The sequence below is a fragment of the Topomyia yanbarensis genome, chromosome 3 (assembly GCF_030247195.1).
Source record: "Topomyia yanbarensis strain Yona2022 chromosome 3, ASM3024719v1, whole genome shotgun sequence".
NCBI lineage: Eukaryota > Metazoa > Arthropoda > Insecta > Diptera > Culicidae > Topomyia > Topomyia yanbarensis.
Genome location: NC_080672.1, coordinates 280,960,533 through 280,976,098, shown reverse-complemented (window position 1 = coordinate 280,976,098; position 15,566 = coordinate 280,960,533). Strand labels below are relative to the sequence as shown.

Genomic DNA, 15,566 nt, shown 5'->3' with positions numbered 1-15,566 from the left:
GAACGGCCCCTAATCTATACGAGAAAGGCAAAAGAATAATATTTAATTAGCTTAATCAGCATAAGTTCAATGTTATCTTCATGTGATTATATTTTGAAATGTTGGTGGAATGGGTGCGAAATTGGAGGGAATGGGGGGTTAGTAGAGTGGGAGTGGAAGATGCGTCAGAAATCCTTCATCTTATTTCGGTATACAGGGTGGATGAAGAAAATGCGGGCGTGAGGGTGGTCCAAGGGGAAGGGAGTGATGAAGGAAGGAGGTGTAAGGGCAAGGCGGGGGGGGGGGGAGTCGCGACGACGGAATACTCAACTGCATATTTTGCCTTCCATTTGAGACTTGGTTTGAGAAAATCGGTTCAGTCATCACCGAAGAACCGATGTGACTTTAATTGTAGAATATGCCCGGAACTCCGGACTTCCGGAATCGTCGATAGTGGACAATATATTCAAAGAATGTTTGATTGGCAATCAGTGATCTAGATCTGCGATTAGAAGTAATTTGGTGACCATTTCAATAGTTTTTAGCCTCAGAGATATTACGATTGTACCGATTTATATGGGAAATTCCAGTGTATCCTTACTAACACCCCTGTAACTCCGGAAGCAAGAGTCAGAACCGAATAAAATTCAGCAGCAGTCAATGGTATTACTGTATCTTTCATTTGAAATCAAGTTTGTAAAAATCGGTAGAGAATTCGTTGGGGAATGGGAGTGATATTAGCTTAGGAACTTGGCGGGTTCCCCGGGGGTGTCATGAACCGTCATAGGTGGCCAATGTGGTCAAAGCAACTTTGATTGATCATTAGTGATCCAGACCCGCAAACTAAAGTAATGTCACATACATTTTAATATGTTTTACATCATTTGAACATAATGGTGGTACCAGTGGGGGGGGAATGGGAATTTGCTGTGTGACCGCACTCTTCAACCCGTAACTCCGGAACCGGAAGTCGGATCAACTAAAAATTCAATAGCAGCTTATGGGAGTGTTATACCTTTCAGATGAAACTAAGTTTGCGAAAATCGGTTCAGCCATCTCTGAGAAAATTGTGTGAGTTTAAATAACACACACATACATACACACACAGACATTTGCCGATCTCGACGAACTGAATCGGATGGTGTATGACACTCGGCCCTCCGGGCTTCGGTTAAAAAGTCGATTTTTACAGTGATTGCATAGCCTTTCTTTATATGAGAAAGGCAAAAAAAACCTGTTTTAATCCACCTAGTGGTGCAATTGCGCCTTTCTTATTTATCCAAACTATGATTCATTAGCTGGTTTCGTTCAATAGCATATCTATAACATTCTTATTTCACTCAGCACGTATCCCACGACTACCACGAAAGTAGACGCAGACTCACTTTAAACAAAAAAGTATAGGGGAGACCGGGGCTAGTTTGCGGTGTTTTCAGTTTCAATTTTTTACCGCTTAGATGTAGATAGATCTTGCAAAATAGCACATGCGGATGTAGCCACCATCCCTGAGTTTTAGCACAGTGTTTGTTACATTGTCTTTGTTTTTATAGACAAAAATGTGTGACGCGGATATCCCGCCAATTTACCCCGGCCAGGGCGGTATGTATAAATACGCCAGAAAATGAAGATTCAATTATATCAAAGGTTCGTGCTGAATGTCTTTTGAATAAAATTGTATATTAACCGCTAATTTCCAATATATTTCAGTCTCAATACCCCGGCATTTTGCCTTGGAGCGTATTCCATATTCAAAAGCATATTTTTGAAATTCTTCAGACGATTGGCCGAAGTAAATATCCCCTGCATTGACGAGATACACAAAGTTTTACTTTGGAGTGAATTCCAAAAATAAAAATATTTGATAACTATATTTGCACTGTAAATAGTAGCGCCAACTTGCCCCGCTTGCGTCATCGCCAACTTACCCTAACCGCAATTTTACAAAAAACAATTTAAAAAATAACTTTAATTCATCGATAGATTTAATATCTATACGGATATTGAAAGCTTTTTTTACGCACTATCGAAAAATAAAATCAATTGAGAAAGTGTTTAAAATTTAAAAAATTTACTTGGTTTGCTCGAAAACACAATATCGCCCACAACTTTTACAAAACAATATTTTTTTTAACGAAAACACATTGGATAATGGGTTTGACATAACTTGAGCTACACAATGAGAGGCAGCGCTATATGTCTAATAGAAACGAAGACAAAGGGATTCCGCCAACTTACCCTAACCACCAACTAGCCCCGGGCTCCCCTAAAATTTAATTAACGTAATCAATATGAGTTCAATGTTATCTTCATATGATTATAGTTTGAAATGTTGGTGAAATGGGTTTGGAAGTGGAGCGAGTGGGGGTCTAGTAGAGTGTGAGTGGAGGATTTGTCAGAAATCCTTCATCTTATTTAGGTATACGGATGTGGATGAAGGAAATGCGGATGTGAGGGTGGTCCAAAGTAGAGATGGTCGGGTTTCAATTTTTTCGAACCCGAACCCGAGCGCATGAAAATTTAAAAACCCAAACCCGACCCGAGCCCGAAATTATAAGATTTGAAAAACCCGAACCCGACTAGAGCGATTTTCGTTCTGGGGTACGAATGTACCCCCACAAAACCGTTTACGTAGAGAAAAAGTCGCCGCGGCCTAAGTATCGGTTTTAAAGTACTTGTCGAAATTTATATTCCATTATAGAAAGTTGAACCGATATTTTCCGATAAATTCCTGTTGACTTGGTTTATTACTAATTATCATGAAAAATAATACGCAAAGAGATTTTAGATGTTAAACACGTATTGTCGAATGATCTGTCATGAATGTTCGTTTAAAAAATTAAATAATTCAGTCAGTTTGCGAATCTGAAGAGACGGAATTTTATGCAAGAATGAAAAAATACAATATTTGAGCACCAGAAAATACGACGAATTCTAGCGATTCAGAGGTGCTAACATTTGGTGCGGTTATATGTGTCATCCATTCGTATTACGAAGTATAATTCATTACTACAAAAAAGACTGCGTTTTGTGTATAGACGCAAACAGTGTCATGAAATGGATGAGTTGTTTTGTTCAAAACCCGAACCCGACCCGACCCCGATAATTCCTAATTTGAAAAACCCGAACCCGACCCGAGCCCGAAAGTCCAAAATTTCATAAACCCGGACCCGACCAGAACCCGAGAATTTAAAATTTGAAAACCCGGAACCCGACCCGAACCCGAGAAGCTTAAATTTACAGAACCCGAACCCGACCCGAAACCCGTCGGGTTCGGGTCGGGTCAGGGTTTCGGGTCCAAAAACCCGAACCCGACCATCTCTAGTCCAAAGGGCAAGGTGTGATGAAGGAGCGAGGTGTGAGGGCAAGGGTGGGGGGGTGTGCTGAGTGGCGACACAATACTCAACCGCAAATGTTGCCTTTCATTTGAGACTTGGTTTGAGAACGTCGGTTCAGTCATCACCGAAGAACTGATGTGACTTAAATTGTGGAATATGCCCGGAATCCGGGAGTTCCGGAATCGTCGATAGTGGACAATATATCCAAAGAATGTTTGATTGGCAATCAGTGAACTAGATGTGCGAATCGAAGTAATTTGGTGACCATTTCAATAGTTTTTAGCCTCTGCGGTGTTACGATTGTACCGATTTATATGGGAAATTCCAGTGTAAGCTTACTAACCAACCTATAACTTCAGAACTAAGAGTCAGAACCGAATGAAATTCAGCAGCAGTCAATGGCATTACTGTATCTTTCATTTGAAATCAAATCAAATCGTCAAATCGGTAGAGAATTCGCTGGGTAATAGGTGTGATATTTGCTTAGGAACTTGGCGAGTACCCCGGAGGCATCATGAACCGTCATAGGTGCCAATGTGGTCAAAGCTGCTTTGATTATGCTGGTTTGAGAGGAGGAGTACAAGAGGAAGCCCATGCAAAGCTTATGGGAGCATCCGTTTTTCCAGTTTACATTCATGGTTGCATGTTTTTTTCTGTTTTTGTCTCCGCAAGTCAGTGTATAAAGTGTCTGTAGTCTTAAAGGTCAGCTTTCCAAACATTAGGAACTGTGATTTGAGTTATCTTGGCAATCGCAATTTGGAGTCTGTTAAAAATATTTGTACTACTTTGTTATACTGAAAGATGATGACACCGCTACGTCATCAATCCTTAGGATTAGTTTAAAACACGCAAACACAACAACCAACTTGACATGAATGAATAGGAAGTCGTTTCTACTTCCAATCCTAATCGAAAAATATCCCACGCCACGCAGCCACCAATTTTAGCGAACGTCGTCACACCGATACACCGCCGCCGCCGGTCAAAATTACAGCAACGCCGCCGATACCGATATATTCCATCCTCACACATTTCCATAAATTACAACCACCCTACCCACTATTTAAAATAATAGAAAAGTTTTGTAAAGTACAAAATTTTATTGTCAGAACGAAACTAGGTATATCTTTTATATTGTTCACCGTAAAAGCAAACTAAACATAGGGGAGCCCGGAGCTAGTTGGCGGTTGGGGTAAATTGGCGGAATCCCCTTTTCTCCGTTTCTAATAGACATAAAGCACTGTCTCTCGTGAACCTCAAGTAATGTGAAACGCATTATCCAATGTGTTTTTGTTGCAAACCATTTCGTTTAGTAGAATCTGTGGACGATATTGTGTTTTTGAGCATACTTTGTAAATTTTCATAATTTTAAACATTTTGTGTTATTTAAGGTGGTTTTCAATCTATTCCTCGAATGATTATATTTTACGATAGTGCGTGAAAAGAGCTTTCAATTTCCGTATAGATATTACACCTATCTATACACAAAAGTAATTTTTTAAATCCTTTTTCATTAAATATGCTGCTGGGCTAAGTTGGCGGTGACGCACACGGGGCAAGTGGGTACGCGTCGAAGTCAAAATGACGGGGTATTGAGACTAAAATACAATAAAAAAGTATCGAATAATACACAGTTTTATTGAAATGACAATCGTCACATTCCATAAGGACCACTGATGCAATCTGATTTCCATTTGATTGCTTATTTTCTGCCATTCCGCCAACTTACTCCCCAGGGCTGGGGTAAGTTGGCGGCTTTCCCGCGTCACATATTTTTGTCTCTAGAAATGAAGACAACGTATCAATCATTTTCATAAAATTCAGAGATGTTGCCAACAGTCTGCCCTTTCATGTGCCGTGTTCTACTTTGCAAGATCTACCAAAATCGAGCGGTAAAAATGAAAACTGACAACACCGCCAACTAGCTCCGGTCTCCGCTACTACCAAGGATCAATTCATGAAAAGCCATCTTTTTTAACTAACTTGCAGCTTTCATTACAGTGAAGACCCGATTTTATCAGCCTCCGATTTTATCTACCTCCGATTTTGCCAGCTTTTTGTGAGCCTCCGATTTTGTGAGCCTCCGATTTTGTGAGCCTCGTATGAAAACTAATAGTTGGTAGTTTGATGGGCTCTTGCAGACGAACCATGTTGAATTCGAGTAAATTCGAGAATCATTAGAAACATTTTTTTCTTATTTTAGAGTTTCGAAATATGTAAAAATATTTTTTTTTGATTTTTTAAACGTTGCACTGTCAGACCCCCTTAAGGGAAACTTAAACTAAATAATCTGAAAGGGTTATGAGGGGTTATATCTAGGGACTAAAGAAGAATATTTTAAGAGCTTCGGTTTATTAAAAAGAAAGAAAAATATGTGTAAGTTTCCCCGTTTTATCGGCCTAAAATTCAACAAGGAGCTAATAAAAACTGGTCTTTACTGTATTTGCTTACATATCCTTCAGACGATTTTCAGAGTTTGTGAAGGCGAATATTAACATAATACACTACATAAAAAATTCCTGCTTTAATTATTAAAAAATATATAAAACCTTACATCAAAAATTGTTTTTTTGAAATAAGTTTCGTGAAACTTAAAAAAATCGTGTCGCCATTTTTTACTCACTTCGCCCCACTCTAATACACGTTTGAAAAAGCAGCAAAACTAAAAACCACTTCGTTTCTGTTCTCTTTCCAGGCGAGAAACCCTACAAATGCTCCTGGGAAGGATGCGAATGGCGATTTGCCCGCAGCGATGAACTAACTCGCCACTACCGGAAGCACACCGGGGCGAAACCATTCAAATGCCGGCACTGCGATCGTTGCTTTTCCCGTTCGGACCATTTGGCGCTGCATATGAAACGTCATGCATAAACCGAAGGGAACTGGGATATGCCATCGGCGTCTGATTGAATGAGCTTGTACCATCGCGCAATGTCACACACTCAACGCACAGACACAAACACGCCCATGGAAACACACACGCGCGCGCATTGGAAGAAAAAAGCTATCATCTCGTTGAGATGATTACGATAGAGAATGGATTTTTGCTAAACTAGCAAACATTTAAATGCACTACTAAAGAGGTCAGAATAGACATCCGCCACCACCACCACCAACATCATCATCATCATCATTATCATAATCATCATCGACAACAATATCCTCTCCCCCGCAGTCTCGCAATCGTCCCCGAATAAACACATCATTATCTAGAAAAGTTTTCTCATTAGGCTATTAAAGCTATGTATTTTACACCAGGACGTAAGTTGATATAGGAATGCGAGTGAGACCATGACGGGAGCAGAGTGCAATCCAGTTTAACAGCATAAATTAACGATTATAAAGTTGCACATTTATGAATTCCAAACGTTTTCGAACAACCAAAATTTAAGTATTTGGCATTAGTATCGGTAAGAGAAAATTGTTATATAAGCAGTAATTTCTCATTGTATTTTGCTTAGTTTGTAAGAATCATCTCACCTCACCCCCGTGGCTTTATTACCACACGTTTACCACATCAGCATTCATGGGGAGAGTTCTCCGATAGATTTAGGAATCATGTTGTTTTAAATATTTTATTTTGTTAATGTCGGAAATTAGACTATTGTCAGGGTAAAATACACAAAGTTTTACCGAATGTGGCCATTTTAGACTGTAGTTCATTGATTTGTTTTTGTTCGTTAAGGTATTTTAATTGATATGTTATCACGAAATCGATTAGTTCTTATTTTCAGGACATAAGCAAAGCGAATGGAAAGCAGAAAAGATCACACAAAACAAAAGGAAAACCATCACTGCCAAAACATAAATACTAGTGACTATTTGATTAGGATTAAAAGGAAGGTATTCAGCTTTGCTATTTCTGCTTTAGAAATTTCTGTTCTTAACTCCCCATTATCTTGTGTTTGTTGTTCATGTCTATATAGAAACACGAAAACATATCCTGCCTTTGAATTGTATCATTCTTAATGTTATAGTAGAAGATTGTATCATATAGCACGTAAAGCAGTGTCACTTGGCGGCTCAAAAATATTTGTTTCACCTGTTTAATTGGTGGTGACTTACATAGGTACGTCATGCAGTATTCAGCTTGCTAATTTATTAGAGTAGGAGAAAATATCCACAAAGAAAAGCATCTACCCATGCGTGATTATGCGTAACCCAAGCAACAACATACAAGAACACATCGACACAGGAGACACTGCGATTAATAGGTACTACGAAACATCCCAAGGAGGAAGGCAAATAAAACAAAATGAACACACCCTATCGTTTGCGTGATGCAATTTCTGTGATCTGCATTTTTTCGAGCGACCGGTCCGAGGTCAGATTTATACTATAACAAGAAGTCACCCAACGTGGTACCATAGTAACAAAATATATTAAACAATGGAATCACAATCGAGAGAGTAGCGATCCACGGAAATATCTAACCCCAAAAAACTGTCGCGAACGCTCTTGTGAGTGAGTAAAGCCTAGCTGAGTATATTCACCGATCGATGCTGTGTAGAGTTGTAGTAGCGGATAAAACAATGTTCTTGTGTACGATACACCGTAATGTTTTGTAGCAGTATGTGTAGAAGTGGGATGAATACGTGAACGTTAGGAGTCAGGCGAAATTGTATGTTAAGAACAAATTTGTACACTATTTTAAAAGTTTTTACCAATGTAACTGAACTCCCATCATCATTCGCTCGAGCGCACACATTGTCTTTGATGATATTTTTGCGATTTTTGAGTATCCGTGATACGGTAAGTTGCTCTTGAAGTGCCGGTTTGAGGATTTGACGATACTCAAGTGCGGGGGAAAATCGGATCGAAAGTTTCCATATTTGTAGGGTCATTCTTCAGAAGATCTTGAGACAAGTGCAAACAAACATGTTTTAGCAGGATATATACACAATATAGGCGTATTTTGCACAAAACCCGTTTGTTTGTTTGGCATTCAGATCAATTTGGAAAATTACCCAACATTTGCCAAAATATGCCAATAACAAATATACGTACGTGTTCCAACAGTCACCAAAAATCAATTCTGCGTATAATAAGTGGCCGCAAAAGGTATGATGTGTATGGGAATATAGAACATATCCAAAGTCATAAATAATGCTTTTTCCATCAGTATATTATTTATGATTTGCATAACTTGACCTGAATAGAACAGAAAAGTGAATTCAATGGTCATATTCGTTGTATTTGTTGCACGTAGTACTGACTGGAGCGGTTATGACGTGTCGTTTGCCTTCAATTGTAGTATAACTTCTCGGTAGTAACCGTGAATATAGTCTAGTTCCTGAAATTTCACAACGCTTATCAAATACAGATCGTCCAACGTGCAATATGGTTGGATCAGTTCTGTTCTCCGTCAGTAAAACCAAATCAATCGTTGCATTAAGCATTTTATCCTTCTACTCCTTTAATTGTACCTATATGTTCGAGCATTCTCGGGATGCAGGGTTGAACGTTGTCTAATAGCATTGTTTCGTTTTTTCTGAATTTCTTCTAAGATTCAGCGGTAATTTTGAGATGCTTTTGTTACTTTTTCATTTGCATTATCCATCCCAGCATCTCTGGTAGTTATTACGGCAACTTTTTGAGCTCGTCTTTTCGAAACTTCTGCAGAAAACCGGTGTCAAAACTGGCGCACTGTGGTGTTTCGTTTAACCAGAGCATCGTGCTGAAGAATCGAGGGCTACGACGTCCCGGGACGGATTGGTCATATCGGTCGATGCTACAGTTTTTAGCTCAAATTGTTATCCTTTTTTTGGAAATCTGGAAATTTTGTACAGATAAAATCTTTAATGAAACAAATGCATGAAAATCGTACATTGCTGAAAAATAAGTTGTATCTGCTACGCTTCCGAAGTATTAAGGCTTCACAGTCATTTATTTTTCGGGTGATGATGATTTGCAAATCCTGGGACGATTCTAATTTGGATTTGCATTCATTCCAAATTGCATTGGCTTTTCGCTGAGCGTCACTAGCAGACTCTTATGAATGAGCATCTCCGTAAGCACGTGGTCACTTCATATGCAAATCTCCTTGTCTAGACATATCTGAACAATTCAAAACACTACACGGGAGAGCAAATCAATTACCACGCACAAATAAAACACAACTGAAAGTTTGAGCAAAATAAAAAAATGGCCGTGTGTGAGTGTCATGCTGACTTCCAGAGAGAATAGAGTACATGACAATCTGTAACTGTATTAGTGTGTTCAACGATTTGTTTTCCTCCACCTGTCACAGGTAGAGGAAAACAAATCGGTAATAACTTTTCGGTCGGATTATTTTCACGATGGAACCCGACCAATCGGTAATGTACGCGTTCGGAACAAGTTTTTCAGCGACGTAGAGCATTTTAACACCATTAAAACGAGCTTTTTCAAACGTTTAAATTGGTTGACAGTTTTACATATGACACCTGGAGGAAAACAAACCCCCCAGATAGTGTGTGTGAAGTGATTTGCATAGAACTCTATAGGGAGAGAGACGAAGAGTGAAAATCAGTCAAAACGGCAACACTCCCTTTATGATGATTTCAACACTAGAATTTTGGCAACCGCTTCCACAGACAGCACTTTAAATGACTCCTATTATATTTTGAAAACATACAGTATGAAGATCGTTGAATTTGTTTATCAAATGATGTGCATTTCGAAACAAAGAGATGAAATAATGCTGAAGCTTGTTTTTACTAATACATATGCTCTAAAATGCACCTTACAATCACGATTGGACTAAATTCTGACGAAAATTTAAATTTTTTTTGATGGATATACAATACTTATCTCCTCCAACTCATGCATGAGTAATGTTCATTTACATTGCACGATTGGTCTGCTCAAGGTATTCCTGGCTTCACACTATTCATCTCTTTCCATATTCTCTTTGCTGACTTCTATATATGAATAGTATGCACTACACGCTCACTCATCACAACCCAAATTTGAGTTGCCAACCACTCAATTTCATAAAAAGTGCACGTAGTCAAAAATTGGAGATATCCTCGTTTACTCAGTTTTGAGTTTGGGATAACAATGTCAAATTTGAGTACATTTTAATCAAACGGCAAATACAGAAAATAATTATTCGTTTTTAATAAAACTACAAAGATATTCCTTGGTATTTCAAATGCCATTAACCTGATCCTCAAGGCCGTTGTCCAGGCGTTTCCGATGTCCGGAAATTTATTCCGAGCGTCTTTCTGTACATTTATTTCATGCCGATCGGCATCTTGGAGAAATTTCAGAAACTATAAATACACAACTGGAAGTTAGATTTGAAATCTCCTTTTTAAGTTTAGGTGGATGCCTGGCTCCGCTTATTTTTTGAGAGTATTTTTTTTCACTCAAATCTTTGAAAATTTAACCCAAGGGATGAGTTAGTTCTATTCAAATTAAAACTCAATTTTTCACATATTTCTATTACTTTTGAAATTGAATGCCCCGAACTCAAATTTTGAGTAGTATTGCATGAGCGTGTACGCCTACTGTACCGGTCGCGTCTGCCGTTTGGATTCAATGACATACAAAATGGAGGTGACGCAAACCATGAAATGTGATTTTGATGTTTGAAAAATGTGTTTTTTTCATAGGTGAAGATTATATTTTTACATAATTCAATTTTTCGTACGCATTCTATGATGTTACGTAAGAAAAAAAAAACTCCTACCCCACTCCCTTACGTTATTGGTGTACATCCCCTTAGTGCAGAAAAAGTCGAAATAATGTGCCTCAATCGAACTAAGCACCTTTATGGTTGTCACAAATGTTAATATAGAGCCATGTGCTTGAAAATGACCTTTCATTGTCGATACAGAAACAGCAAGGGGCATAAACAATAAACTTTCAGAAACGTACCCCACGTTTTCTCTCTTTTTCGTTTGATACCAACTTCTTGAGGGGTTGCATTATTGTAGAGCACGAACAAATAGGCAATTTTTCCCTTGACGCAAAGAAGAGATGAATCAAGATCCTTTAAAAAGGGATTTACAATACCAAATGTGATATATAGAAAATAATATTTTCAAATAATTTCATCACAAGATGGCGGCTGTGCAGCGTTTTCCAACCGGAGAGTTCTTTTTGGAAGGACGTAATTTTCAACCAAGAGCCAAAAACCAAAATTTCTTCTATTCCTTAGAACGATACCAAGCGACGCGTGTAATTTTTTTCGATATTTTGATTTGAGGAGAAATTGCATACTTTTAATAAGTTTAATTTATTTCAATTAGAATGTGTTGAACATCGACACAAAATTTCTTATTAAAAAAATTACGCGAGGAAAAATAAAATCCTGCGGACGTCGCTGGAGAAAGTAATTTTAAATATGCTGTGAAAAATTCAAGACGATCAGAAATCATTTGTTCGAGTTACATTTCCATGGCCTGCTCATAATTATGGTTTCGAGAAAATTGCGGTTAAAGTTGTCAGTACACTCATCGTGTACATAGAAGGCGTTGCGGCTGATTTTGAATTTGAATATTTACATATTGTTGTCGCCTTCCATGTTTTGCAAATCATTTTTAAGGTTCTTAAGCATGTTTTAGGCCAATAAAAATTTCGCCTAACGAGAAGGTTCTCATTCAATTTTTTCGTCTTCATTTACAAAATCGAGACGAAAAACAAAATGGCGCCCGTGGTGATGTTTTTTCTAAGTTTAGGTAAGCGTGGAATTTCAAAACAACGTACAGCCTGCTGCCTCATGATCGATCTGAAACATAAAACTATTGATAAGTCTCTAAAGTAATCTATATTTATTGGAGGGATGACCTAAGACCGGGCACAAAACTTCAAATTTAACGTAATGGTGCGATCTCAAACTTTGAGATCGATTTTTGAGCCTTTTTTTCGACTTTATAACGTCACTGAAAATAGTGAACACAAAGAATTTGTAAATTTTGTAGGTCATTCCTTCAACGAAAAAGGTTTTCTTTCGAAATGACAAAAGATAAAGTTTTTAAATTAGGTGATTAAATGAAGAATAAAATTCTTCTTTTATTATATAAACCGATAAAGTTAAACTTTCTGCAGGTAGTAATATATAAGTTCACTGCCCATGATCGCATAGTTGTCCCGTTTTCTATGGGATTTCCTATCTTTATGGGACTGATATGCGATCATGGGCAGTTCAACCCTTAAAACATCAATATATTTTTTAATTGTTTTTTTTTTTTTGCGAAAATAGAAACGCGTCCTCGGTTGGCACTGTCGGTCTGCCTTGACAGTGTATTTAGCTAGATGACTTCATGACCCAATTGACGTGTTTTCAAATGAGATTGTACGCAATTTTGAAAAATCTATTTATTCGTGGAAGAATGTTAATGGAATTATGGGTTTTGGACATCACTGATTACGAATCTGAAGGCAGTTTTTTGAAATTCAAAATGACCCACTAAAAAATGGTATTTCAGCAAAAATCGAGTAAAAAAGTTTCTGTGATTTATAAACATGAATTTGATTTAAAATGTATCAATTTGCTGTCAAGAGCGTCCTTTTTCAACAAATTCGGCACGTTTGCAAGACACAAAACACGCGCATGTGACAGGCTTGCATGGAAAGCACCGGAATACTAACTATTCAGATACGCTACAAGCAGACGCATTTTAGCCGAGGCAGCAGTGGTACACTCTACAGATCAAGCCGTGAAACAAGTTCGCGAAACCTATGTACAGTGCAACAAGGCTTCTACCTGTGGCGTGCGTCTCGAGCCGAGAGCGTTGCATGATGGCTAGGACGCCGCTTTGAACCTGTAGAAACTTGCGTGGATCGAAAGATCCGATATAGTAGACACTTATACCACTGAAAACTGACATACAATTAAAGTTTTCAACTTGTGTAAGAAATTAAACTGTCGCTGTGAAATGACAACAGCAAGTAGCAACTTGCCACTGGTCGGCACTTCGATCGGCCAGCAATCGCTATACGGGACTTGTATGCAAACTTGAATAGAATGGTGACTCACGCATGCGAACTTGTATGCGATGGTGATTTTCAACGTATGTTCATTTAAATATTTACACAGGTTTTTCGGGAAAGTTTGTTCTAGCATATTTGTCTGTTCTATGTGCTTATACCTTTCAAAAAATGTTTTTTTTTAAATTTTGGATGAGAACCTCCCCTTCAAATGACGAATTCATGTCTATAGAAATGGAGCTCTATCCGCAGTCGAATAGTTGGAAGCTCGTCACTATTGCGTGTACGCATTTGCTGACAGATTTGTGAGAAGATTTACATGTACGCCTGATTTGATTGAAAGTCTAAATGTTTGGTTGAAATTACGTAAACGTCAATTGTGGATTATATTTTTTTAAGAGTCGGTCAGAATTTGCATTTTGGTTCTAGATGTATTGCCTCGCCACTTATTATAAGGATGACATGATTTTTAGTGACTGCCGGAACGCGTACGTATATTTGTTATTGTTCGGTGTCTTAAAGCACGATAAGAACATTTTACATTAGCACTAAAAGTTTTATATGAAAGCTTCATAGCCCTTATCATCAAAAGCTTTTTAGCATGTTGTCTGTGTTCTGTATGTGGATTTAGTGCTAGTGCTTCACATTTCAGCTGCTCTAAAGCATTAAAAAAATACTTTTATGCAGCTAGTTAGCAGTGAAAATGCTAACTTATAGTTCAGAGTTTTGAAATAGTGCTTATGGTTACTTGGGAAGCTTTCCAAGTACTAAACGAATCAGTGAAAGCAATTTTCATCAAAATTAACAGTCATCACCAAATCAAACCTGATAGTAATCCATGGTTTCGATGCACGATCATGTGTACAGAAGACAAGCTTACATGGTAACCTATTTTTAAGTTGCAAACAAATCTGAATCGATGAAAATCGCAACCAAGTTCGCTTGTTGACATTCCGCGTGACAATTTTTCAATCTGAGTATGCCACACTATTTTCTATTCTGATTCATTCAGAACTGGGGCACGAGCTCCATAATATTTTCCACCTTCAATCTAAGTAATTGAGACAGTTTTGATGCTCTAATGCTTAGGAAGGGCATTTGAAAGCTATAGTTATGAACATTTATGGCACTAGAATCTCGGCTAGAACTATTGATGCCAAAATAGCCCCATTTTCACGCCCAAAAAATTGCAGCGAATATTTTTTATTTTTGTATTTGATTCAATCAGGCACCTATATAGAAACTTTTGATCAGGTGTACCTGATCACATTTACACACATACATCGAAAATATGCACATTAATCCAACTTTAAGAGCAACAAATCATTTCACAAAACCATGGATATCCGTTCAATATACCAGAGACAATTATTGCGACGTTTTTCCCCGATTCTTTTTCCGTCATTTGCATCAGAGAAAATAAAATGCAATAATCACGCATACACTCACTTCCCATATTCAGTCACCACACGTTGGCAACCATTTTAGATCAAATTTAGCTTAGAAACGTGGAATAAAAAACTGATTGAAAATGAACAGTGAAAAAATGTGTCAAAATAGTATTATTCAAAGACTGGGTAATTTTTTACGTATTTTAAAGAAAACTAGATGAATCTAAAATACATAACTATATAAAAATTGAAAAAAACACTAAAATAACTAGAATTCAGAGTGAAACCCACGAATAAGGACTTGATTATATTTCGTTCAATTGATGTAATTAGTCTGTAACTGAAATCATTCGGGAATGATTTAAAAATTGGTTGCAAGATTCCCATAACCTACATGCTTAAGTTTTTACTCGGCTTCCCGGAACCCTACTGCCCAAGCGCCAACTATTTTCTCGCACTCATTTCCAAAAACTTACAACGCAATAAACAAAAAAAGTTCAACAAAACAAACAGGAATGCAATAAATGAGACAAAACAAACCACAACCAGTAAACAAAGCTTACCAACAGGACAAAACAGAAATATACCAAGAGCACTATAAAACACTCGAACGAAAACAAAACTATTTAATTTCTTTCATATTCAAAGGAGGTTAAGAACGGAATGAGATACACACACACGCAGTCGAAGTGGTCGTTTTATTTTAGTGTGAATTGGCACGCTGCCGTGCAGAATAAAGACAAACACACAAACACCTATGTACAGTCCAGTGCAATGCAAAGCGTGGGGTTTACCACAAGTAGTAAAGCAAAACTGTAAAGAAGAAAGTGTAATATTTAGCACTACCGTAGAGAAATGGGAAAATAAATTGGTGAAAATATTAGGCAAATAACTAGCAAAAACCGTAGTTTAGACAAATATATTTTTTACGAACTTTTTTTTT

At 37.7% G+C, this 15,566-nt stretch overlaps 1 protein-coding gene across 2 annotated transcripts in view; it reads left to right on the top strand.

Moving 5' to 3' along the window:
- LOC131693382 (Krueppel-like factor luna) overlaps positions 1 to 15,566 on the top strand; it is a 153,744-nt gene that overhangs the window by 99,207 nt on the left and 38,971 nt on the right. The window contains exon 3 of one of the 2 annotated variants that reach the window (XR_009306233.1): positions 6,010 to 7,157. Coding sequence is in view for 1 of the 2 variants with exons in the window: in XM_058981150.1 (XP_058837133.1) it covers positions 6,010 to 6,185 (176 nt within the window). In the remaining variant the exon portion in view is untranslated. Of the gene's footprint in view, positions 1 to 6,009; positions 9,230 to 15,566 lie in introns of those variants that run through there. The other variant, XM_058981150.1, reaches the window with a different exon arrangement.